The 24967-nt window shown below is 41.5% G+C and overlaps 1 protein-coding gene across 3 annotated transcripts in view; it reads right to left on the bottom strand.

Annotated features, from left to right (window-relative positions):
- Positions 1-24967, bottom strand: part of ADK (adenosine kinase) — a 586810-nt gene that overhangs the window by 395669 nt on the left and 166174 nt on the right. For all 3 annotated transcript variants that reach the window (XM_006273786.4, XM_006273787.4, XM_014601449.2), the window contains exon 4: positions 7625-7703. In XM_006273786.4, coding sequence (XP_006273848.1) covers positions 7625-7703 — 79 coding nt within the window. The remainder of the gene's footprint in view (positions 1-7624; positions 7704-24967) is intronic.

Raw genomic sequence — 24967 nt, 5'->3', positions numbered from 1 at the left:
GCTGTGAGACCCTTTCAGCATCCTGAAGCTTGGGCACCACCAGACAAATAGAACTGCCCCACACTCACTGTGCACAGATATATAAGCATAAAGGAGGCAGAAACACCTTGTCCTGCTGACCCCCTATGTGCTGCCCGACAACAGAGACACATGGGGCAGGTGGAACTGTTCCACATGCCTCTTCTTCTAGAAGCATGGGGAAGCCAGACCAGGGAGGGCTGTAGCAAGAGAGGGGTATATGGCTAATAGGGTTCCAGTTTCAGTCTACTCTTTTAACTCATGTTCCTTGTCTACTCTTTTAACTCCATCCTCAGTTTTGTTAATGACTATTTAAACTAACAAATCAGAAATCTTTCTGGTCCTTTTCCCTCTCATTTAAGTTTCTTATTTGTGTTTCAGTTATCTTTTGCTTTGATTTCAGCTAATTTCCCAATTTTTTTTCCATAATAACATTTCCCTAAGATTACTAAAATATTCTGCCCCTCGTCAATATAGCAGATTCAACATTTCATCTATGACATAACTGGATGGGACCTCTCAAGGTCATTTAGTCCAGCCCCCTTTTCAAAGCAGGATCATCCCTGACTAAACCATTCTAGCTAGGTGTCTATCCAACCTGCTCTTGAAAATTTCCAAGAGAAATTTCTCTAGGTAGGCTATTATAATGTGTGACTACCCTCATAGTCAGAAAGTTCTTCCTAAGCTCCAACCTAAAATTTCCTCTTCTGCAGCTTAAGGCCAATGTCCCTATTGACTGTTACCAAATCCCTGCCCTCCTCCCCAAAGTCTTCTCTTCTCCAAACCAAACAATGCTATTTTTTTCTGACCCTCATAAGTCTTACTTCTCAGACCCCTAATCATTGTCACACTGTGCTCAACTCTCTAATCTGTCCACATCCTTCCAGAATTGTGGAAACCAAACCTGGACACAAAATTCCAGGTCTCGCCAGTGCTGAAGATAGAGGAAGACTCATTTCCCTTGATTTGCAAGTGACACTCCTGTTAATGCAACCCAATACATCACTGGCTTTTTGGCAACAAGAGCACACTGTTGGCTCACAAATGCTGTAACCTCCAGGTCTTTCTCAGCAGTACTGCAGTTTAACCAGTCATTCCTCATCCTGTGTTTGTTCATGCCAGCATTACCTCCCAAGCACAAGACTTTTTGTCCTTGCTGAAGCTCATCTGATTAAATGTAGACAATTTTTCCAGTCTATCCAGGTCTTTCTCATCTGGAGCATCTGCAACTCCATCCAACTTGGAGTTGTCCACAAATTTGCCAAACATGCACCCACAATCCCATTGTCCAAATCATTAATGAAGATATTAACGAATGCTGGGCCCAGGACAGACCCCTGGGGAACTCAACTTGATACCTCCTCCCAACAAGACACTGAGGACTAGTCATTGAGCACCATGATCCAACCAATTATATATTCACCTTACAGTAGATTTCATAGATATTTAGGGTTGGAACGGACCTCATTAGATCATTGAGTCCGACCCCCTGCCTTGGGCAGGAAAGAGCACTGGGGTCAGATGACCCCAGCCAGGTGGTTGTCCAGTCTCCTCTTAAAGACCCCCAGGGTAGGGGAGAGCACTACCTCCCTGGGAAGTCCATTCCAGATTCTGGTAAACCTTATCGTGAAGACTTTCTTCCTGATGTCCAATCTAAATCTGGTCTTTGTCAGTTTGTGGCTGTTGTTTCTAGTTACCCCAAGGGATGCCCTGGTAAACAAAGTATCTCCTATTCTTTGTTGCCCCCCCTTCCCCCAATGAATTTGTAGACAGCCACAAGATCACCTCTCAGTCTTCTCTTGCGGAGGCTGAAGAGATCCAGGTCCCTCAGTCTGTTTTTTTTTTTTCCTTTGAGTAGTTGTGTAGATACACATTCTCGCTTCAGTAACACGAAAGTAGTTCCCAAACATAACAGTAGTGGATATCAGAGTCTCTTGAGCTAATACTATTTGGAAGATCTGTGGAGTTCTGAAGGCATCAACAATAACATAATGCTTCATGAAGGTATGAACTGACCTTCAAAGAGCTGCCTGGCAATGATGGTAATACTGTGAAGAAACTCTAGAGATGGTGAATGAACACAAATCAATGAAGTTTGCTCCACCTTGGTAGTCTCATAACACAACTTCATATCCAGTTGGATAATCCCTGAAATTCTATCATTGGACACTTAGCTCTGTCAAATGTGGCTACAAAGAGCCATTGGGGATTTACAAAAGGATTTGGTCCTATGCAAGTAACAGGACAATTCTCTCTTAACAATGTGTAAGTCTAAAGAGGATTCTACTCAGAAGGAAGAATGACAAGGATATTTGTTTACTCAGGTGGAATTCAGAGACCACTTTATCTGGATACAATTATCTCATAGGGAGGATATGCTATGAAAGCTTCCGTCTTGCTGGCTCTCCTTACAGAAGTGATTGCCACCAATAATGTCACTTCCATGAACTATGAGCTGTCAGAAGACAGGTTCAGCAAGCCAGTCAAACTTTAAAAGCATACCTGGCATGCAGCACTTTATAATCAGCAATTCAGAACTGACGATTTGCAAATGAAAGAAGCCTTTCAGTTATAAAGGTCCAAATGCTTTGGTTCCTTATCCTTAAGTGCCAATCTGGGATACTCAATGTTTTTGTTAGCTGCTGCTACTGTGTAGGATGTGAATATAAATACTCTGCACTTTGAGATTTGACACTGTATTTCCTGTCTTTAAACTCTATCTGCTTGGCAGAGTACATGCGTTTGTACACTAGAGGATCTGCCAGATCAAGAATTACATTTATAATTAGGAGTAACATTTTTGATTGCCCAGGCTGGTAGAAAATACACCAATGTTGGCAAGAAGTTCAGTAAATTTCTCTAGAGACAATTATAGGTTTGTAGCAGTAGATCACAAGAGGTTCTGATATTCTCCATTCTTCTCAAGAAAAGAAGGCTGAGAAGACATTTTTTCATAGAAAAAATTATTACTGTTGCCAGAGACAGGCTGGACCAGGGACTGAGTTGGCAACTTGCAGCAACACAGGAACAAGATGATGATGGATGATGGATGTATAATTTGGCTGATGCCCATCATAGCCTGTGGAAGGCTGAGAACTGGTCAGAATGGCTATAGGAGGGAAATAGCAGAAAAGGCCCCTAAACACCTAAAGGAAAGGTGGGGGTGTGGCGCTCCATGTCAAAGAGCAATACACATCCTCTACCAGCAGGATAGGGTCAGAGGAGGGGCAGGCTGAAGTGCTCTGGGTCAGGATACAGGGGGGTCGTGGGGAAAGGGACTTAATGGTGGGGGTCTACTACAGACCTTCCAACCAAGGGGAAGAGCTGGACCGTGAATTCTCAAGTCAGCTTGTGGAGGCACTTAAGGCAAGGGATGTAGTTGTCATGGGTTATCTAAATTACCCAGATATCTGCTGGGAGGAGCAGTCAGCCAGGTCTGACTGCTCACAGAGGTTGCTGGCCGAGATACAGGACCTCCACTTAACCCAGGAGGTGCACAGTCCTACCAGGGGGAATGCCCTGCTGGACCTGGTCCTGGCCACAGGTGGCGACCTGGTAAGAGGGCTCCAGGTCCTCAACCACCTGGGCAATAGCAATCATCGCTTGCTGAAATTCACCATCCAGCGCAGGGTGCCAAGGGCCTGCAGCAAGGCAGTAGCCCTAGACTTTAAGAAGGCCAACTTCAATGAGTTGAGATTAGTGGGAGAGGTGCTGGGGTCCTTGAGAGTAGGGGAACCCAGCGCCCAAGATGAGTGGTTGTTCCTTAAGGAGATGATACTCAGAGCCCAAGAGGTGACAATCCGAACAAGAAGCAAGGGGGGCAAGAGTGCCCCAAAGCCCCCCTGGCTCACCAAGGGCATTCATGAATGATTGATTGCCAAAAAGGAAGCATACACCCGGTGGAAGGGAGGGGCTATCACCAAAGAGGAGTATACCTCCACCGCTCAGGTCTGTAGTGGGGCTGTTAGAAAAGCTAAGGCAGATACGGAGCTAGGGTTAGCGTCAAGGATCAAAGATAATAATAAGTCCTTTTTTAAATATATAGGGAGAATGAAGAAGGCACCGGCTAATGTGGGGCCCCTGCAGGATATGCTTGACAATCTGGTGGTTGCACCAGAGGAGAAAGCAGACCTCTGTAACAAATTCTTCGCCTCCTTTTTCTTGTGCAGAGATCAGGACTCCCTGACCAAGATTCCAGACGGACTCGGGAGATACGCCGCCAGGCCTAAGGTCGGAGAGGACCGGGTTAGAGTGCTTCTGGAGGGACTGGACATGTTCAAATCAGCAGGTCCAGATGCTCTCCACCCCAGGGTGCTGAGGGAATTGGCAGGGGTTATTGCGTGGCCCCTGGCACGGCTTTATGAGCAGTTGTGGTGCTCTGGCCAGGTGCCAGAGGACTGGAAGAAAGCCAATGTGGTCCCCATCTTCAAAAAAGGGAAGAGGGAGGACCCGGGCAACTATAGGCCCATTCATTTTACTTCAATCCTGGGGAAACTCTTTGAGAAGATCATCAAGGAGCACATCTGTCATGGGCCAGCAGCAGGGATGATGCTCAAAGGCAACCAGCACAGTTTCATTAGGGGAAGGTCCTGTCAGACCAACCTGATTGCCTTCTACGATCAGGTCACAAAAGCATTAGATGCAGGTGCCATGGTGGATGTAGTCTTTCTGGACTTCAGCAAGTCCTTTGACACTGTCTCCCACCCCATTCTCAACCAAAAACTAGCTGACTGTGGCATTGATGCCTACACAGTCAGATGGATTGCAAATTGGCTGAAGGGTTGTACTCAGAGGGTAGTGGTGCAATCGAATCTTTTTCGATCTGGAGGGAAGTGGGCAGTGGAGTCCCCCAGGGCTCGGTCCTCGGGCCTGCACTGTTCAATTTCTTTATTAGTGACTTGGACTACAGGGTAAAAAGCAGCCTGTTTAAATTTGCTGATGATACCAAGATTTGGGGTGAGGTGGGCATGCTAGTAGGGAAGGACAGATTACAGCAGGACCCAGACACATTACAGGGGTGGGCTAATGAAAATAGGATGGGTTTCAATACTGACAAGTGCAGGGTGCTGCACTTGAGCAGTAGAAACCAGCAGCACGCTTATAAGCTGGGAAACTCCCTTCTCGAGAGCACGGTGGCAGAAAGAGATCTAGGAGTCATTACTGACTCAAAGATGAACATGGGCTGACAATGCAAGGTCACGGTCAGTAGGGCTAACCATACCTTGTCGTGAATCCACAGATGCACCTCAAGCAGGGCCAAGGAGGTGATCCTCCCCCTCTATTCAACACTGGTCAGGCCGCAGCTGGAGTACTGTGTTCAGTTCTGAGCGCTGCACTTCAGGAGGGATGTGGACAGCATTGAGATGGTCCAGAGGAGGGCCACCCGCATGATCCGGGGACAGCAGGGCAGACCCTACAAAGAGAGGCTACGGGACCTTAACCTGTTCAGCCTTCGCAAGAGAAGGTTGAGGGGGGACCTGGTGGCCATCTATAAACTCACTAGGGGGGACCAGCAGGGTTTGGGAGAGACCCTGTTCCCCCTAGCGCCCCCCGGGGTAACAAGGAATAATGGCCACAAATTGTTAGAGAGTAGGTTTAGACTACACATCCGAAGGCACTACTTCAGTCAGGGCAGCTAGGATCTGGAACCAACTTCCAAGGGAAGTGGTGATGGCTCCTACCCTGGGGGTCTTTAAGAGGAGGCTTGACGTCTACTTGGCTGGGGTCATTTAAGCCCAGTTTTCTCTCCTGCCCAGGGTAGGGGGTCGGACTTGATGATTTACAAGGTCCCTTCTGACCCTACTTATATGAATCTATGAACTTTAGTTGGTGACCTTTCTTGAGACTGGAAACTTAACTAGTGCATTGGTACACATTTCTGCAGTGTTACAGATGACAAGGATCTCTGGTAAGAAGTAGAGCTGGACAGACATTGACACTTTATGGAGTCTATCCAAGGGACTCATCAAACAGAAACAGTCTCAACTTGATCTCTTCTCTCCTCATCGTTCACACTTTGAAGTCATTCACGCTCCACCTTAGCCTTCCTAACAGCCCCCCTACAGTCTCAAGCAATGGTGATAGCCCCTTCCTTCCACTGGATGTACACCTCCTTTTTAGCTTTCAGACATTCCTAAATGCCTTTGGTGAGCCACGGGGGCTTTTGAGCACTCTTGCCCCCTTTGATTCGCATTGGGACTGTCACCCTTTGGGAGTGGAGGATTGTCTCCTTAAGGAACGACCACTCGTCTTGGACTCCCAACTCCCCTACCCTCCGGGACCTCAGTGCCTCTCCAATTCATCGTCTTAACTCACTGAAATCAGCCATTCTGAAATCAAGGGCTACTGCCTTGCTGCAGGTCCTTGACACCCTGCGCTGTATAGTGAATTCCAGTAGGCGATGATCGCTATCACCCATGTGGTCGAGAACCCGCAGTCCCTCACCAGATCGTCACCAGTGGCCAGGACCAGGTCCAGCAAGGCATTTCCCCTGGTGGAACTGTGCACCTCCTGGGTTAGGTGGAGGTCCTGTATCTCGGGTAGGAACCTACATGAGCATTCAGACCTGGCTGACTGCTCCTCCCAGCAGATGTCTGGGTAGTTTAGGTCACCCATGATGACCACGTCCCTTGACTTAACTGCCTCCGAGAGCTGACCTGAGAATTCTCGGTCCAGCTCTTCCCCCTGGTTGGGTGGTCTGTAGTAGAGACCCACCGTTAAGTCCCTTTCCCCACAATCCCCGTGTATTCTAACCCAGAGCACTTCAGTCTGCCCCTCCTCTGACACCATGTTGTTTGTTGAGAACGTGTATTGCTCTTTGACTCAAACTAACACGCCGCTTCTTCCAGTAAAGCATGGAGAGGGGGTTTTCCACGTCTGTCAGTGCCCTGTGAGAGTGGCTACATCCCCAGTACTGGCTCATAAACACCTCCAATCTTCTTCAACCATCGTAAGTTACAGGAAATGGCAATCATTTTGACTAAGAAAAAATTGTGACTATAGCTATAAAAGAAAATGAATCATTAACTTTTCTCTTTTATATTCAAATTGTGAATTTGAAGGTATTTGACAATAAGTTTTAACCATACAGAACATTTGAAAATTACCAAGGCCCCCATTCCATTAGCAAAAAGGCTGCATATTTTTAATTTTTGGAGTTTATGTTATATACCCATGCTACAAATTAAAATACATCTACAAACTTATCACTTTTGTTCAGTAGTATTGTGACAAAGTATATTTTCAGTTATCAAAGTACACATATAGAACCCATCCTTTACTAAAGTATGTTAAAATTCTCTTCATATAAAAAACTTTCGCTTTAATCTTTTATGAACAAGTTTCAAATCCTTAACAAGTAAGTGTGGTTATAATGGAAATGTTGTAATCTTAACAATAACAGTGCAAAAGAAAATAACAAAAGGGCAAAAACATCAGAATATATCTTTTAGAATGCAAAGCTAAACTTATTGCAGGCAATAAAATAGCATGAACCCACTGTGTAATGCTCCTGGGCAACATGATAAGGAACATAGAATAACAAAAAGCTGTTTAACAGTCAACACTTTCAGAATGTCTTAGTTATTTCTTTTAAAGAGGAACAAACCTGGGCCACTTTAACAGAATTTTGAGTAGAGCCACCAGCATGATATTCTACTTTGAACTTTTTCACAAGTTCTTCAAACCTGTAAGAAACCACAGGGGGGGAGGAAAAGAAGTCAGATTTGGCAATTTTTCACAGCATAAAAGCATGTAAGCATCAAAATTACAAATGTATGAGATCATGTTATTTGTAAACAGGAAATTCAGACACATTAGCTGTTTTACAAGGTGCTGGCTGAGAAAATACAGACTAAAATAGCATGCATGCACAGTATGTGCATTAAGCAACTGGCTGAATGACAAAAGCAAAGCATGTGATACAAACTTGATTTCACACTGTTAAAGATGCATTACAAATATATCACATTTAAATGATGTTTCAGGAGCCCAGCATCTGGAATATGTGCATGATTATAATCAACTCTCAAGTTGATGAATATATGCTTACATGTATAAGAATAAATCACTTAAAAGAACGCCACTGAGGAAATAGACATTGATTCACACTTTATCTAACATGAAATAAAATATTATAAGAACAATTATATACCTGTCTTAAGGCTCAGGTCCAAGTAAAGGCAGCCTAGGTTTCCAAATACATTTTAAAATCTAAGTTTCAACTAGGGTTTGTCACTTGTAAGGGGTGCGTAAACAGGATCCATTGTTTGTTTGAGAAAAACCAGCAATGGCACATAGGAACAGGAAGATGTCTATAGATTATTCTGACAGACTAATTCTCTACATCTCCACTTAGTCTATTAAGTTATATCACAATGTAAATATTAAGAAATTAAAATCAAGTTATACTGTTGGAAACTTTTGTAACATTATTTTTACAATATACAAAAATTAAAGCTAAAAAAGGAAATGCAATTGATTTTAATAACAGTAAGGAGACAACAGTGTCTAGTTCAACTAATTAACATTAGTGCATGAAAGAGAAGTTAACAAAATTCACTGCTAGTTTAATTATGTTTTAGAAGGGTCAATATATGGTCAGTGAAAAAGACAATGAAAATTTTAATTAGGTTTGGACAACTAACAAGAAAAATTCCAGTACTAAAAAGAAATATAATGAAACATCTTATGGAGCCAACAAATTAGTTTGTCTAGCAGAGGTGATCTTTTAATGAATAGGGAGCAGAACTGTAGTCTGTCCATTTAAAGAATCTTCTTGATGGTCTCTCAAGGCAGGAGATCATTTAATAAAAAAGGCCTTCGTAACTTTAACTGAAAGAAAATTTCACATAGGAAGTCAGCATATTATTTGTCATGTATCACAGTATTCATAACCTTCTCATTACTGTCTCCTTTTACATATGAAAACAGAAAGTACTTTTCCCTCTTCTTCCATGCACCCTTTGCTCAAATAAATTATGGTATGGACAGATAGATATTTGTAGCACTGCACTTCACACTGCCTTTGGCATCATAAAAATGGTGGATCTGCCACAAAAAAAGTTTCTGTTTGAAGAAGGAACTTATCTGCAATACGGCATTTAGTAGCATTACACGTGTCCAACACCCCATAGTCCTCCACTCTGCTCCCTACCCTCAAAGGGTTGGAAGGAGAGCAGCAGCCTCCCTGCCAGTCCACCCAGCCACAGAAGATGTCACAGAGCCTTGTTTGGACCCTGCTGCCACCACTGACACCACAAGAACAGATGCTACAGGACTACTGGCAATTAGGGCTTGCAAATTTCAGCAGCTATTTTGTTTAGTTTCGAATTCTGATGTTTTGGCAGCCAAAACAAAACGCAAAGCTCTGAAACAGCTCCAGAACTGAACAGATCCATCCAAAATGTTTCAGAAATGTTTCAGACTGTTTAGGAGGCAGGTTTGCAGGGAAAGAGAAACTAAGAAGAGGGAGGAGAAGGGGAAGGACTCCTCTGATATTGACATCTGTAGCTGGTCAGTGACAATGAACTGTCCCTGAGGTCCCTTCCAATCCCAGTGCACTGGGGGAGGGACGAAGAAGCACCATGGTTGTTTGTGACCTGCTCTCTGCCATGTTGCAGTTGCATCTGTGTTTGCGTAGCAGCAGCAGAGAGCAGCATCTGTAAGCTTGCAGCTTGGTAGTGCCTTCCTACCAAGTTGTAGCCAATCCTTTCCTATTTACCCTTGCCTACCCTCTCTATTGTCATCCCTGGCAACTCTTTCTTCCTCAAAAATCCTGTTATTTGTTGTTCTTATTCCCCACCCACCCAAACAAAAAGAAAGCAGTGCTTTGCCTGCCAGTGTCTCATCACTGTGCACTGCAAGAAAGCACTAAACATACATTACACACACACTCACACGGACACACGTTTTGTTCCAGCACATGAAATATGAGACATGCTTGAAAGGCAGGTGCCAGGTCTTCTGGCAGAAAAGTCAGAGGGGGCAGATGGAGAGCTGTAAGCCCCCCCCAACTTATAAGCAACCTCTTTCCTAGCACTAGCAGGCATGCAGCTTCTCGTGCTAGTGGCAGCAAGGAGGTGGGACCAGTGCCTGCATCTGCACCCTCTCCAGTAACACCAGCCACAATAATAACCCCAGGCACCACCAGAATGACAGTCTCCTCCACCCCCATTTCAGTTCCCAGCCTGAGCCTTCCAGTGCCAGAGGAGGAGCTAGATCTGGAAGCAGGGGACTTGAGCACCACAGCAAAAGAAATTTGGGGGACTGAGGAGGAATCTGAGTTTGTGCTCCACCCATCTGTGAAAAGTGGTTTGTAAATTCCCTCTGAGAATCAGGACTGAGAGACTGGAGACAGAGTGGTTTTCTTGTGAGAAATGTGCCCCCACAGGTACTTGGGTATTCTTGTCTGTAACAGATTCTAGTGTGAAGTTTGTGGGGGTACTGGCACGTTTTGCATTTCTTGTCATAGCATAGTCTGGATCCATTTGGTATGCTTTGGGTTGTAGGAAGTTTGCTTCTGGTGATGAGGTTAGCAAGGTTCCGTGCTTGTTTGAATTTACAAACCACTTTTCACACATGGTATGAACTTCACTTCATCAACCTCCTAGATACAGAAACTCATGGACTCAATATAGACATTGGATTTACAGCACACTACAACCTGCCTGACATCTGACTCCCCAGGTACCTCTCTACTTTTACCTGCTACATCCCCCTTCTACCTCCTCCCCCAGCCCGTCGCTCACCTCCTGATGCCTCCATTTCCATTTTCACTGACTGGCTTTCTTGCCTACACTGCATACCAGCCTCTGGCTTCTTTACTATTCCTTCCATCCAGGAAGAGCACACACACCAACTGCAGATGCTTCCTCACCTTGATGAAGGGTTTTTAAACCTGAAAGCTTGCAAAGAAGAATTTCTCTAACTATTCAGGTGGTCTAATAAAAGATGTCAGATTGACCCCAAGAACCTTGTCTGGCCTATGTCCTTAGACCAACATGGCTACAACCTACACCCCTTAACACACACAAGTGACACGAGTTTTGCTTTCAGCAGTTTGAGGTGCAGTTTCACAGAAACCCCCTGCACCACTCTGCCTGAAACCTGGCAGGCCTCCCTCCTGCCCACACAAGGGGCTATGTATGTGGCAGGACAGGTACTATTCAGGAAGGCCATTTAATGCCCTGCTCTCAAAGCTGGAGGCAGCAGTTTAGTTTTTCACCAGCCATCAGGGGAAGAACATCTCCCTGTTGAGCTCCAGCACCAGAAAGAACTTGGAGGTATAAGGGCTGGGGCTATAGGGAGGGGAGGAGGCCCCACATCATCCTGGGAATGACCTAAAACTGCACCTTGCCAGGGTCAGGAGACCTGATGGAACTGCTGGTGGTGCGGCAGCCCCATGAAATGCCAAGACTGAGCATCTCCCTGGCGAAAGGTGGGTAGGAGGTGCCTTATAAAATCCAGTCATCGCATGCATGCACAGGCCTAGCTGGGGAAAGCCCAGACCTGTAAGATCTTTGAGAGGCCTGAGGCTTACTGGTTGCTGTGGAATTGTAAGGGTGAGAACAGGGACTACCATCCCTGCAATTTTCATCCCACTCTGCCTTAACACACACACACACACACACACGAAGTCACACGTCATGAGTTTTGCTTTGAACAGGTTGAGGTGCATTTTCCTAGAAACCCCTGCACCTATCTCCTTGAAGCTTGGCAGGCTTCATGGCCTCATTAGGGGCTAGCATCCCTACAAGATTCATCTGAATTAGGCAAAAAATGTCAAAGTTATAGGCAGATTTGTGATTCACCAGTATAGCCTAGGGCTGAAACACCGAAACAGTGTTGAAATTCTGAAACAGTTTCGAAACAGTTCTGGCCGAAATGAAACGAGACAGCAATCCAAAACACCAAAACAAAGTAGTGTCCCTCCAAAACACCGAATCTGAACTGAAATGAAACACAGCCATTTTGCACAGCCCTACTGGCAATACCTAGTGCTACCAGTGGAAAAAGACACCACCACTGTTGTGGGAGCACCTGCAACATGGAAGCAGAAAGGGCAGCTGTTCCTGTCATTAGCAGCAACAGCTGTCAAACAGAGCTGGCAGAAGCGAGGAGAGCAGTCCCAGCAGGCATGGGGGGGGGGGGAAGGGAAGTTAAGTGGGAAGAGCAGGAGCTGTCTGACAGGCTGTCTTGGGGTCAGGGGAACAATGCAGCAGCCCCTTATCTCCCCCTACCTGGAGAGTACATCTCTGAAGTAAAGAGTACACCTCTGAGGTAGGTGACTTTGGCACGCTCCAGCCAGGGTGCTGTACACATGTGCCCACCCCACACAGTACTTGATTTCTGAAGCACTACAAACAAACGTTTGTCCACAGCCTGAGGATACTTTCTAAATTTACTATAAATATTACTGCTAGCTTACAGTGGAAAAAAAATATTCATTAGCTAGAGAAATAACTACCGAAAAGGCATCATCTGTCAACAAATATGCTTACTCTAAAGCATAATTTCCATGATAACAGTCCAGATCTGTTAAGGGTTAGATTTTTTTCCTACTTTGCACTCAATTACCAAAGTGCTAGAGGCAAGGATTTCTTAAGGTAATATCTTTTATTGGACCAACTGCACAACTGGGATAGTTAGACAAGGTTTCAAATGGAAGATAGTCTCTCAATTATGCAGCTGGTCCAATAAAAATATATCACCCTAAAAAATCCTTGTTTCTCACAATTCCTGAAGCATTATGAATACAACATCATGCTAATACTCAAGTGCCAGATACATTCTAATGGTAACATTCAAGTTATTTGTGATGTCGGAAGCAGAAATGAATGCCTGATTATCACATCTCATGTTGAGTTTTCAGGGCTATCAGTTAATATGGATGAGTTTGAATTGTCAGCTAAGCAACTTTGGAATCCCCAAAAGTCATTTTCAAGGTCAACTATTTCATTATGGCCATATGAGCATGAAAGTTATTCCTGATATTACATCTTTTTTTTTCAGTTGCTGCTCTGCTAGTCAAATGGAGTACCTTGTTGCACAGTAGTTTAATACATGTTATCTGGAATATACAATTTTTTTGTCCAGAATAGTTGTTTGTGACATTGTAAATGAAGAAATTATTGCCAAACAGTACGGTTTCTTGACTATTTGCACCTGTGGTTCTAAGAGGCTGGTGCTTGTGTTATTAAATCCTTATAAAAACTGCTTTTGCAAGCAGTAGCACCAGTAGCCCCTTAATAATTCTACAATAATTTTCCTTTCAATTAACATGCTTTGAAGATGAAAAGCAGTATTATGGAAGCATCAATAGTAACTAGGTAAGACTGTGTTACAATTTACACTGGCAGTACAGCTGAAATGTGTGGCTTGTTTTTAAACAAATGAATTTAGTCACAATATATAGTAGAATAACTTTTAATAAGACCATTTAATTTTCTGATTAAAAAAATGATATACACAAATTTAGTCATGCTCACTTTTTATATATTTTGTCCCATTTCCCTCAGATTTCTTTGAGTTGCTTATCTCTACAATTTCTTAGACATTTATTAAGATTTTAAATTTCTTGCTATGAAGTACCTCATTTAGGGTAGAATGAGTACAACAGTAGGATTAAAAGAAACGGTAAGGCAGATCATTTTTTTCCCATTCTATTAAAAACATAAAGAGAATCTTGAAGAGTCAGGTGGAAGGCAGTTGATCACCATTTCAATATGATAAAGTAGATCTGTGAACACATATTGTTTTGATGATTATTCCTGTAGATGAAAGCCTGAAGAAAGCTGCTACTTTGAAGAAAAATGCCATCTCTCTTTTAAAATTAAAGCAGTCAAAATTATAGCTCCCACCTATACCTTCACTCAGTAGAAGTCCTATCTATATGCATAATGCTAATGGCCAGTTGTATACTAGATCCTGTACTGATAGTCTTCAGTCACCATAAACAACAGATCATGTACAGCTAAGTTTCAACATAAAGTTGAATAAAAAGCTTAATTTTAATGGTATTTTACCCAAAGTTAAATTTAACTTCACTAGGATCCATATTTATAATAAAAAACCTTGACTACCCAAGCCGAACTTTAGCAGATAATTCTAATCTAATAAAAGCCTTAGTCTGTCTGTCTGTCCATAACGCTTTATGAGTACTCTAATTGGTTGTCTCAGCAGCCAATCACAATGCTTACTGAAACAACTAATCAGAGTGCTCTGCACAGACAGACACACATGGCGGAGCGCCACCATGACAATGGGGACAGAGGGGCCGGAGCAGGGGGCCTCGCCCCTCCCCCTAGCCATGCTCCTTAGAAACAGAGGAGGACAGTGGCGACAGACTAGCACAGCAGAGTGCCACCATGATGGCAGGGATGGAGGGGACGGAGTGGGGGAAACTAGGGGTGGCCTGCCTTCCTCCGCCAGCCCTGCTACTTGGAGGTGGCGGCAGTGCCGGTCAGCTTCATCCCCGCCATCATGGCGGTGGCTGCATCTGTGGCAGAGGAGGACTGTGGGGATGGACTGGCAGAGTGGAGCACTGCCATGATGGAGGGAACAGAGCAGGGGGCAAGGCCAGTGGGGATGGGAAGGCAGCGGGGAAGAAGGGAAGAAGGGAGGGAGGGGAATGGGACAGGGAAGAGAGGAGTTTCCAGTGATAGCACCCCCCCATTGCCACCATGCTCCCTTCCCCCCTCTGATACTACCACCGCACTACCTGGGCCCAACAACAGCCGGCAGAGAGGGGGAGGCAGTGGGGAGAGAGGGTGGAGAGAGGGAGGGGAGGCAGGGAAGGGGGGGGGGGTGTAGCATGCAGCCAGACGTGGACCAGAGGCAGTGCAGGCCACTGGGTTTAGGCAGCTGCTAACATGTGCAAACTCCCATCTCCCCCGTTCCTGGGAGCTGGCATCAGTATGGGCTGGAGCACGGGGGGTGGGGAGGAACATGGGGCTGCACCAGGAGTGGCAAGGGGTGGGGGGGCAGTTTGCTAATAAATATGTAGCTATTTTTTTTTCAAAATATTTTTATTTCAGTTCTCTTTTTATAACAAAGCAACGAAGTGTCTTTCAGTGATGGGAAGTAAAAAAGGCTGCCTTAACCATATCACCAATCTTATTATGTCCTCAAGCCCGGTTATAGCATGAAGACAATGGCTTTTAGGACATATTTTGTAAATAATTATTTAGTTATTTAAAAGATACATTGACTTGCAATGTTGTGTTAATTGTGAAAGTTATCAGCTTTTTATTTCTACAAAATGCTTCTATTTAAAATGTCTGAATAATGAGCTACTTACCCTAGCAAACTACCAATGGGCAGGCAATTAAAAAAAACCCAAGAACTAAATTACTACATCTGCTTTTCACAGCTATCTACACTAGCAATTATCTACCAATTTTATGTCAAGCAATTGCAACCTCAACTGATAGAAAGTAGCTGAGAAAAAAAAAATAATAAGATGTCTCATAAAAACTGTTTCTCAAGTAAAGAAATGCAAAACCCACAATGAACCAACAGTGTTTTGGCAAGATATTAAAAAATTAAATTGATACCTTACATTTTCTATCAATCTTAAATGTGTGGTACCAAACACACATTTTTTAAATCCATGTACTGACAATCATAACCATTAAAATATTAACTTGTTTACCTGAAAATAGCTACTGCTACAACCGTCTTGGTCATTTAGGGGCATTTCAAGATCTTGTTGCGTTCATATTAGATGCTACTGTATTATATATAATCCTCAGAATATTGTCATTACTGTCTTCAGCATCAAAACTGGAAGATGACTGTCCATGAGTGTTTCAAGTATACCTTGACAAAATTGCTTTCAATTATTTCATTGAATTAGGCAAGCAGATTAAACTCTTCAAGGACTTTAGCAAACACAAATTCAAAGAAAATTCAAATAAATGCAAGGAAACTACTTCTACAGACCATGTTTCATCTTCTGAAATAGAAGTGATATAAGTTAAATGTCTTATTTTATTCAGAACAAATCCAATAACCTGGTTGCATCAAATCTGCTCTTAAGTTAAGTATGACAATTGTTTATGTTGAAATGTTCACTTTTCGACAAGACATTGTTCAAAATGTCAGTACACGACCAAGGCAGCGTGACAAAACTTACTTTGCCATTGTCTGCATTGTATCTGGCCTGAGGATACAAGATGAACTTTATTTACTTGTATATATTTTCCTGTTTTAGGAAAAAAATGAACTGGAGCAAACTGTCTTTGAGGGCAACAGATGCCAAATATAGCTTCTGTGTGTACTTTAGGAGTAAGTTGTTATCATACTTGGAATAAATTCAATAGAAAATTAGAACCGTATAAGTTTTCCCGAGTAATATTTTTGTTTGTGGTTCTACAATTTAATATCTTTCTGAATACTTTCTAAGGCTCTCATATATCTGAGAACTCTGAATCTTCTATTGATCTTGTAACATACTATTAACTTCAATAACATGATAATAACTCCCATGATCAGCACCACCATCTAGCGGCCCCCTACCTGTGGTACTATGAATTTGTTCCTCGTATTACAGAATACTTTAACAAAGTGATCAATAGTAGCACTGATCAACGAGAACCAATGTATTTCCTGAATTACATTGGCAAGAATAGCACTTCTCTCGCTTGTGTTTTAAAACTGAAGTGCTAATGAAAGTTGATGCTGAAGGGTAGGCCTCAACAGCCTTACTTTTTAACATAAATAACTTTTCTAGCTCATGGAAAGGTAGGGTTACCAGGTAAGTCACACACCCAGCAATTTAATAAAACAATACAAAAAGGATCAAGGTAAACATTTCCAAGACCTCTAGTAACTAAGGAGCCTGAGTTCTATATCAAAAGAGGGACTTCAATTCTAGAAACCTATATCCAACGGACACCCTTCTGTGGATGTCATGTTGCTACCTAAAGTTCAACATGTCTACAACACAGATTTTAAGCTTCATCCAAACTCCACTTCTACATTTTTATTCCATCCATACTGACACTCCACACTCCTACTTATCCCTTATAACCTAGATATGATTTTTGATTTTGACTTCACTCCCTATATCTATATATTCCTTTACAAATGGAATCTTGCCCCAATAATATGCATCAGAGTGCTGCTGCAGTTATTATTTTCCTAACCCATCACTTTGACCAGGTCACCCCTCTCCTTTTTAGTCTTTCACCAAATCCTCCTTATTGGAATATTTTAGGCTAGAAATAAGATAATAAATAGAGATTTGATATAGTTTTCAAAAAAAAAAATCATTAGAAAGAGGATGGCAATCCATTATTCTCAGTGTCTACTACTATAGGACAATAAGTAACAGCCTCAAACTGCAACAAGAGGGATTTAGATAAGAGACTAGGAAGAATTTTCTAACTATAAAGGTGGGTAAGCACAAGAACAGATTTCTGAGAAAGAGAGAGATAGAATTTCTAACACTGGGAATTTAAATGCAGTATAGGCAAAGATTTAAACAGAAAAAATCCAGCCTTGAGCTGAGATGTGGAAAAGATGACACCAGGAGTTCCCTTCCAACCCTATTTTTAGATGATTATTTCTGTCATATCAAACATATGCTACTTGTCTTCACTTTCAAGCTTCATTCTCTCATCTCATGTTCAGTCCTGAGAGGTCAACTCCTATTTCCAATCAACACTGTGATCCCAATTGTTAGAACTCCTCACATCTATTTGTAATACTACATCATTTTTCTCCTTCAAATCCCTCTTTGGTGCTCTCAATTGCAATTACGTTTACAAAAAAACCTGACAGAGTTAGGCTGTTGGGCTAGGTACAGACAGTCAAAAAGCCCAAGGCTGAATCATTTCAGTCTTTGCAGGTTAGTCTAAACTGCATAGATTAAATTGAAACAGAAGTGAACAGACATTTACCTATGATTCAGGAAATGCAGCCACATGCCTGCAGTGGCTCTGGCCAGAAGCCAGGGGCACTAGAGCAGGGCTCTCTGGATGTGTGTTCAGTTCCTCTTCCTGCTGCCCCTGAGGTCTCTAGGATTTGCAGTTCAGAATTACAGCAGCAGGACACTGCATGGTTGCTCATCACTTCCTCTTTCTGCTTCCAGGTGCCTCTGGGATTTGTAGTCCAAAGATACAGCCCGCTGTAACTTTGAGTGGGGGAAGGGATGTTTATAAACCCCGCTCCCTGGCCCCAGACCCCAGCCGGGTTATGCCTGGGGGAGGGGGGAGAGTTCCGCACTGCAGACTGGGCTGCATCCCCAGCCAGGCTTGCACCTCCTCCCCCTTGTCAGCCAGCCCATAGTGCTCCAGCTATGGAGCAGAAGGGCAGGGCCAGCCTTGCTCTCTGGAGCAGACAGCACAGAGCAGACAGCTTTCCAGGGATGGAAAGCATGCTGGGACGATGAAGGACTGTGTTTTGACTTGAACCAGGAAGGAGTCTGGGACAGAAGTTTCATAAACCAGTGAAGTCCGATACTACATTCAACCAGGTTTATCTTAAACCAGTTTTGGCCATTTTGAAACTGGTTTATGTGCACTGAGTTTCTGTTCTGTTACAGGTTTAAACCAGTTTCTGATCAGTTAAACTGGTTTATGTGAAACTTCTGTCCCTAGCCTTGATTTCCTGAGAACCCTGCCTACCAAACTGACCAGCAGTGTATCATGTTGCCTCGTGCTGTCCTCTCTGTCTTTATCTGTTTTCTCATCTCAGACTAAAAGGTGTTTGAGTAAGCATCATCTCATTCTGTGTTTCCAAAGTGCCCATTAAAAAGGCACTCCATAGCACCATGATGATAAAGGTCTAAACACCATTCTCCACAAACAACCACATTAAGAGCTTGTCTACAGAATGATAGTTATACTAAGGCAACTCAACTGAAAGTTCACAGAAATTAAAAAACATCAAACCTGTATATGGATGCTTTCACTTGGGAATCAGTTTGTCTTGGGAAGCATCTTCATTCTTGCCCATGAAAACAAATCCAGGAGAACAGACATGGTTGACAGAGAAGTCAAGGGCTACTTATATGCAATAAGGTAAAAGGAAATACACTTCCATGTTTTTCAGCAGGACGGGTCGTCTCGGATATGTTCTGACATATCTGTTTATTACCCAGAATGTACTCTACAGCACACAACCAGCAGGGAGCCGTATTTTAAGGATCTGCTGCTAAAAGCAGATGTAGAAGTGAGCAGAAAAGTGTATTTGTGATTTTGCCCCCTACTTTTTAAGTATAAAAACACCCTGCCTTCTTTGTTTGGATTTCTATGCTCATCTTCTGTATTAGAAACTTTGGGCCAGGTCCCATCTAACCTATTTTTCCTGGAAATTAAATCACATAGTCCAGTTTTTTTGTTTGTTTGTAAAATAAAATGCCTAAAACAGTTGGAGGGAAAGATCCTTGCTAAACACTGAATTTCCTTACAACCCTAATGACACTGTTTTAACCTAAATAGCTGCAGATTTTTTTTTTTTAATTTACTGGATTCATTTTATTAAAGGTAGCTGAGTCGCCTTCCCCAGTTCTCTTTTATTTTCATCCACAGCTCTTTATTTAGTGTATAACAATGAGGAAGATAAATCTAACATACTGATGTCATTTTTAATCTTACCTATTAGTTTTTTGTAGAAATGCGTTACACTACCTTTAAATGAAGCAACAAGTAAATCAGCATTGTAACTCAAATGGAAATTGCATAGCAGTAAGATCAATTTCACATAGGGTCTACTTAAATTATCTAATACATTTAATATTTAGTACTTTTTAGCTTAAACATCGATACTTAAAACTATTTTAAAACAGCTGCACCATGTAATGTGACTGTCTTTCAGGTTAAAAACAATACAGATTATATTCAGTTACACATGTAAATGGATGAGTCTATCTGTGCCAGGCTGGTTCACTTAATGGTAACCCAAGCTAATAAAGCCAGTGTCTAGTTATTTAAGTAAAATACTGAAACTGAGGCAAAAACAATCAGTAAATCTGCCTCTCCTTTAAGAAGCATCAACAATTTGTAACAAAAAACTTTCTTTTTTTAAAAAACCTAACAATACCATGGTCAAGTTAAAGATCATTTTGATATACTAAAAGTAGATTAAAAAGCACTTCTCCTGAAGTTTGCATTTGAAAGTTTATTAGAAATAAAATTTAGATATGGTATTTTAGTAACAAAAATTTTAAAATGTACACACCTCCTAACTTTGATGACTGTTGGAGAAAAGACAAAGAGCAAGTTTCTTAAATTGCAGCAGGGAAAATTTAGGTTGGAGATTAGGAAGAACAGTCTCTATGAGAGTGGTTGAGTATTGGAACAGGCTATCTAGAGAGGCTGTGGAATCTCCATCCTTAAACAGTGTTAAGAGAAGTTTAGAAAGGCACTCTTTAAAAGGTACTTCCCTTTTGTTTCAGTCTTTTTAAAGAAAACTTTTATCAGGAGAAGTAGATTTCTTTTTTGTTCTGAATACGTGAAATTAATTATTATACTTAACTTACAACTTTGAGCTTTATAGTTCAAATCTAGGTTATGGTTTAAACTATGTTTATTCAAACATAAAATTAGTTAATTTAATTTCTAGTTGTCTCTGGACAGCCCTCCTCATATCAAAATACCACATCACTTGTCACAATTTGCATTTCCTGTTCAAAAGAGTAGCCTGAAATAGCAGAAAATTTTCATTTCAGTATTAGGTTGCTTTAGTATAGATACATAGGAAAGCTCTCTCATCAGCTGTCTGACAATGATTGCCTGTACGCAGCGTGCGGGCCGGGAGCGGTCCGAGGCCCTCGGGGGTTTTCCACGCAGCGGGCTGTGGCCAGCAGCCCGGACATGCCTGGTCGGGGAAGACAGGCGGCATGCTAGAATTAGGCACGGACGCTTAGTGGTTGATTTAAGATTATTTTACTTACACCGAATTTGGTCGCGGTGCAGGCAGGAAAACTTGCTTGAGTTGCGGTTACAAAACAAAACAAAAACTCGAACCTGCAGAACATAAGGGTACGTCGCAATGGGGTTTCGGCGACGGGAGACGAACAAAAACCTCGAGAGTACGTCGCAATGTGGGTTTCGGCGACGGGAAGAAAAAAACTGCAGGACTCAAACCCCGGGTAGAGCTCTGGATTCACTCACACGAAGTTTGCTAGGCTCCGTGGAACTTGCATGCAGGGAAGGGTACGTCGAGGGATCAGGCGGCGACGGGATGAAGCGAGAGGCTGATCAGACCCCTATAGCCTTCTTGATATACACGCTGGGTTCAATAGGCTCCGCAGCGCTTAGAGATCTTCACGAGACATGAAGTTCTCCTCCTCCTGATAGTCGTGGAGTCCTCCAACTTGGGCGGAAACCACTCAAGCCTCTTATACGGCTAGCAAGCCAATCGCTACTGCCACGTAGGAATAATTTAGAACTGACCAATAGTGGGGCACAAATTTGAATACAAATGGCGGGAACTCCTTGCAACGTGCATTTCTATGCTGCAACGAAGAAATGCACCCTGCAAAGAAAGCTACAAGTGGCGGGAAATAATTCAGCAGTGCCGAAGCGCACACAAACAAAAATCACACCCTTGGGTTGTGACACGCAGAACTATTAGTTCCTAATTTTCTTACATATGCATTGCCATGGATTAAAAATAGAGAAGGAGGTTCAAGACATGCTACAAGGAGGAGTGAGAAAATTAATGCTATATACAAACAGCAGAATATAAATATAATTTCATTAGGAATATGATGGATATGTTACAATTGAATACAGCATATTATGACTTTTTTAAACTCAAGTTCAGAAAACAGTGATTCTTCATTAAAGTATTTACTACTGCAAATGAAAATTTCACATAAAGGATTTTGTTAACCACCTCATCCAAACAGCAAATGAAAAAGAGCCAATAATTTCAACCAGGTTAGGCTTATGAGTACCAAATGTTAATATATAAAAGAGAAAAAAAATGCATAGGCAAATTGTAAGATTCATAGCTTTGAAATATTTTACCACAAATGTTAGCAAGGTTGAAAAAAATGCACTTAAATGTCAGTTTGATAAAAGCCAAAAGAACATTTCCCACATATGTTTGCATTTAGGCATATTGAAACAAGATGGAAAAAAGTAACAGTCATTCAAAAGTAAGGTTAAAACATCAACTCTTAAAGATCATGATTTAAAGACATTTCTCAAAGTTAATTTTCCCCCTTTCTTCAGTAGACAGTAACTTCACAGGACTATTCACTAAAATTCTAAAATAGGAAGCTCCCTTTTATTCCAAACTATCTGATGTTTTTCTCCCTTGTACCTTGTAGAAGACTAATAATTATGCTAAGAAAATCAAAGTGTACAAACTTTAGTATTGAGATTTTGAAACAATCCAGAAAAAGAAAAGTTTAATATAAATTCTACTTTTATATTAGAAAATACAACATAATTTAATATTTCTGGTTCTAATTACCATTAAACATACCGCAAATATATATTGTATATACACAGAGTACACGCACATGGGCACACATTTCCTAACTGTCCTCTACTATATAATTACTTTAATCATCTGCATTCCATAGTAACAACACTTGACTTTTTACCCCCTCTCAAATCTTTAAGCAAATTGTTAAAATGGATACATACTTACTAAAAAAAAAACCCTCTATGGCTGATGTGCTACTGCTAAGTACTATGTGGCCCCTGGCAGATGTTAAGATAAAGACAACTGGGATCTGAGGAATTTTATGCCCCATAGCAAGAGTGAGACGTTTGGGATGGGGCATAAAATTCCTCAGATCCTAACTGCATGACTACTACAGCCCAGTGCTCTTCCGTATTTGATTGGATAGGGAGAGCTGTGTTCTGGACCCATGTCCTATCCTGATTCTCAGCTAAGCAATAATATGGGGCATGGAGCAGCCCTGAGGTCTAGGAAAGGAAAGCCGTGATTTTTAGGATACAGGCCCCATGCCCTGCAACCCGATTCCCCATCCTGATGCTCAGGTGAGTGTTAGGATGAGTCATAAGGAAGACATACTCCCCAACCACCCAACCCTGGATCATAAAGGTGCAAAATAAACTTTTTATTTTATCAAATATTTCCCCCAACATGGCTATAATTGTATAATATTGGAATGATATGCTAGTACCTGTGTACAATGGTAAAATTACTTCAACACATCATACATAAAAGTGGTATGCAAAATGTTGAATTTAAACCCAGAATACAGTTGAAATGAGCGTTGGTTCAAGTTAAATCTATATTTATGACACAGCAGCAATATTCAAATCTTGTTAAAATCTAAGAACTCCCAGTCTAAACTAGATGTGAATATTTCTGTTCTGTTTGGATGTTCATGAATATTTTATACTTGTGTTCTCTGAATTGTTTTTACTAGAAAAAATTACCTGAGAATTTCTAACTTCACTGCTATTTCAATTCTGTTTCTTGCAGGGGACCATGCAAAATACACACACAAGCCAAGCTATCTGGAAACTGTTCTAAATTAAGGGCTTGTGAAGAAATTTGATATCAAACAATAGGAAACTTAGTTACCACGGCACAGAAAAACCTACAAGACTTCATTTGTACATGAAACAACTTGTTATGTTAGGTTCTTAACTCTGCTATTCTTGATAGTGCAATAAAAAGGAGCTAAAGTTTCTATTACTGGACAGCTATGGATTCCTCCAATATACAGGAATCCCTAGACAATCAATTTAATTTGTCTCAGCTGATTCCTCACTTTCTCCCATCTGGGTCCTGGGTGTGCTAAGAGATAGGGAGATCTTGCCTACAAAGCTTGTCACAATCAGGCACAATTTAAAGTATCCATATGGCTGTCCTGAGTTATCCAAGGGTTGGTTAACCATTGAGATCATGGCTAACATTATTCCATGTAGTGTCATTATTTCTCACTTGTAATGAGAACACAGACATGCCTACTTCCTGTCACTAGCAATAGCAATCTTTCACTCATTCATTAATATTATTTGAGGAAAATCTTCACTTTTTATAATTTTTATATTATGGAGACACAAAATTAAAGAAAAGAATACAAACATTCTAAAACTGAGATATACCTGGGAATTCCTTCCCATCAATTACATTTAAAGGAAAGAATTAAAAGCCAGACTATCTGATCAGAAAGTGCAGTTTTTAATCTTTTTAATTAATAATTTTATCTGTTCTACAACAAAGATGCAAAATAACAAGAAGAACTAATGCTTCTGAAAATAAAATTACATTTGCAAAATTAAAAATAAATTAGAGATTATAATCCTAATTGTGTAATAATTGTATGAGACTGGAAGAGATGCTTCCCACTTGGCACAGTAGAGACCAGGTGTTAACAACCAATAATCTTTTAATAAATGCTAATTTAAGTTGCAGTCTCACAAGCATCAAGTTACTCAGGCTCACATCAAAGTGAAATTTTGTTTAATTTAATAGAACATTTGTCAAGAACATTTAATATTAAAAGTATCAAACTATGAAATGAGATCTCATCTCTGCTATGATTTGGATTACCTAAATAAAGCTACAGATCAAACCACATTAAATCTGCTTTAAACAACCAAGACCTTAAAAAAATCCAACAAAAAAAGAGTTCTCAGCATGAGGCAATTTTAGAATTTACCATTTATTCATAAGAGTTAAAAATGGTCATATTAAATGTCAACAGATCCAAGAATTTGGGCTCTAATTAGGGGCCCAAAAAATATAAGAAAAATTATGAAAAATGTCTCTAATAAACATCATAAAACTGATTGCTTCCATGTATCGCTCATAGACCAAACGCAACATTACTCAAACAGTAATCTCTGTTAGTAAATCCAAGATAAATTTCTGATAATAATACCAATAGCCACCAATATGCTATAAGTCAATTTGTTGGTCTTTTTACAGAGCCATGTTACCTGGCATATAGAGCTCCCAGCAGGCCAGAAATTCAGAGATGTAAGTGAGTGGGGTGCTGCCAAAA

This window comes from Alligator mississippiensis, chromosome 6 (genome assembly GCF_030867095.1).
Source record: "Alligator mississippiensis isolate rAllMis1 chromosome 6, rAllMis1, whole genome shotgun sequence".
NCBI lineage: Eukaryota > Metazoa > Chordata > Crocodylia > Alligatoridae > Alligator > Alligator mississippiensis.
The sequence above is the reverse complement of the archived record's forward strand: the minus strand, read 5'-3'. Positions and strand labels throughout refer to the sequence as shown.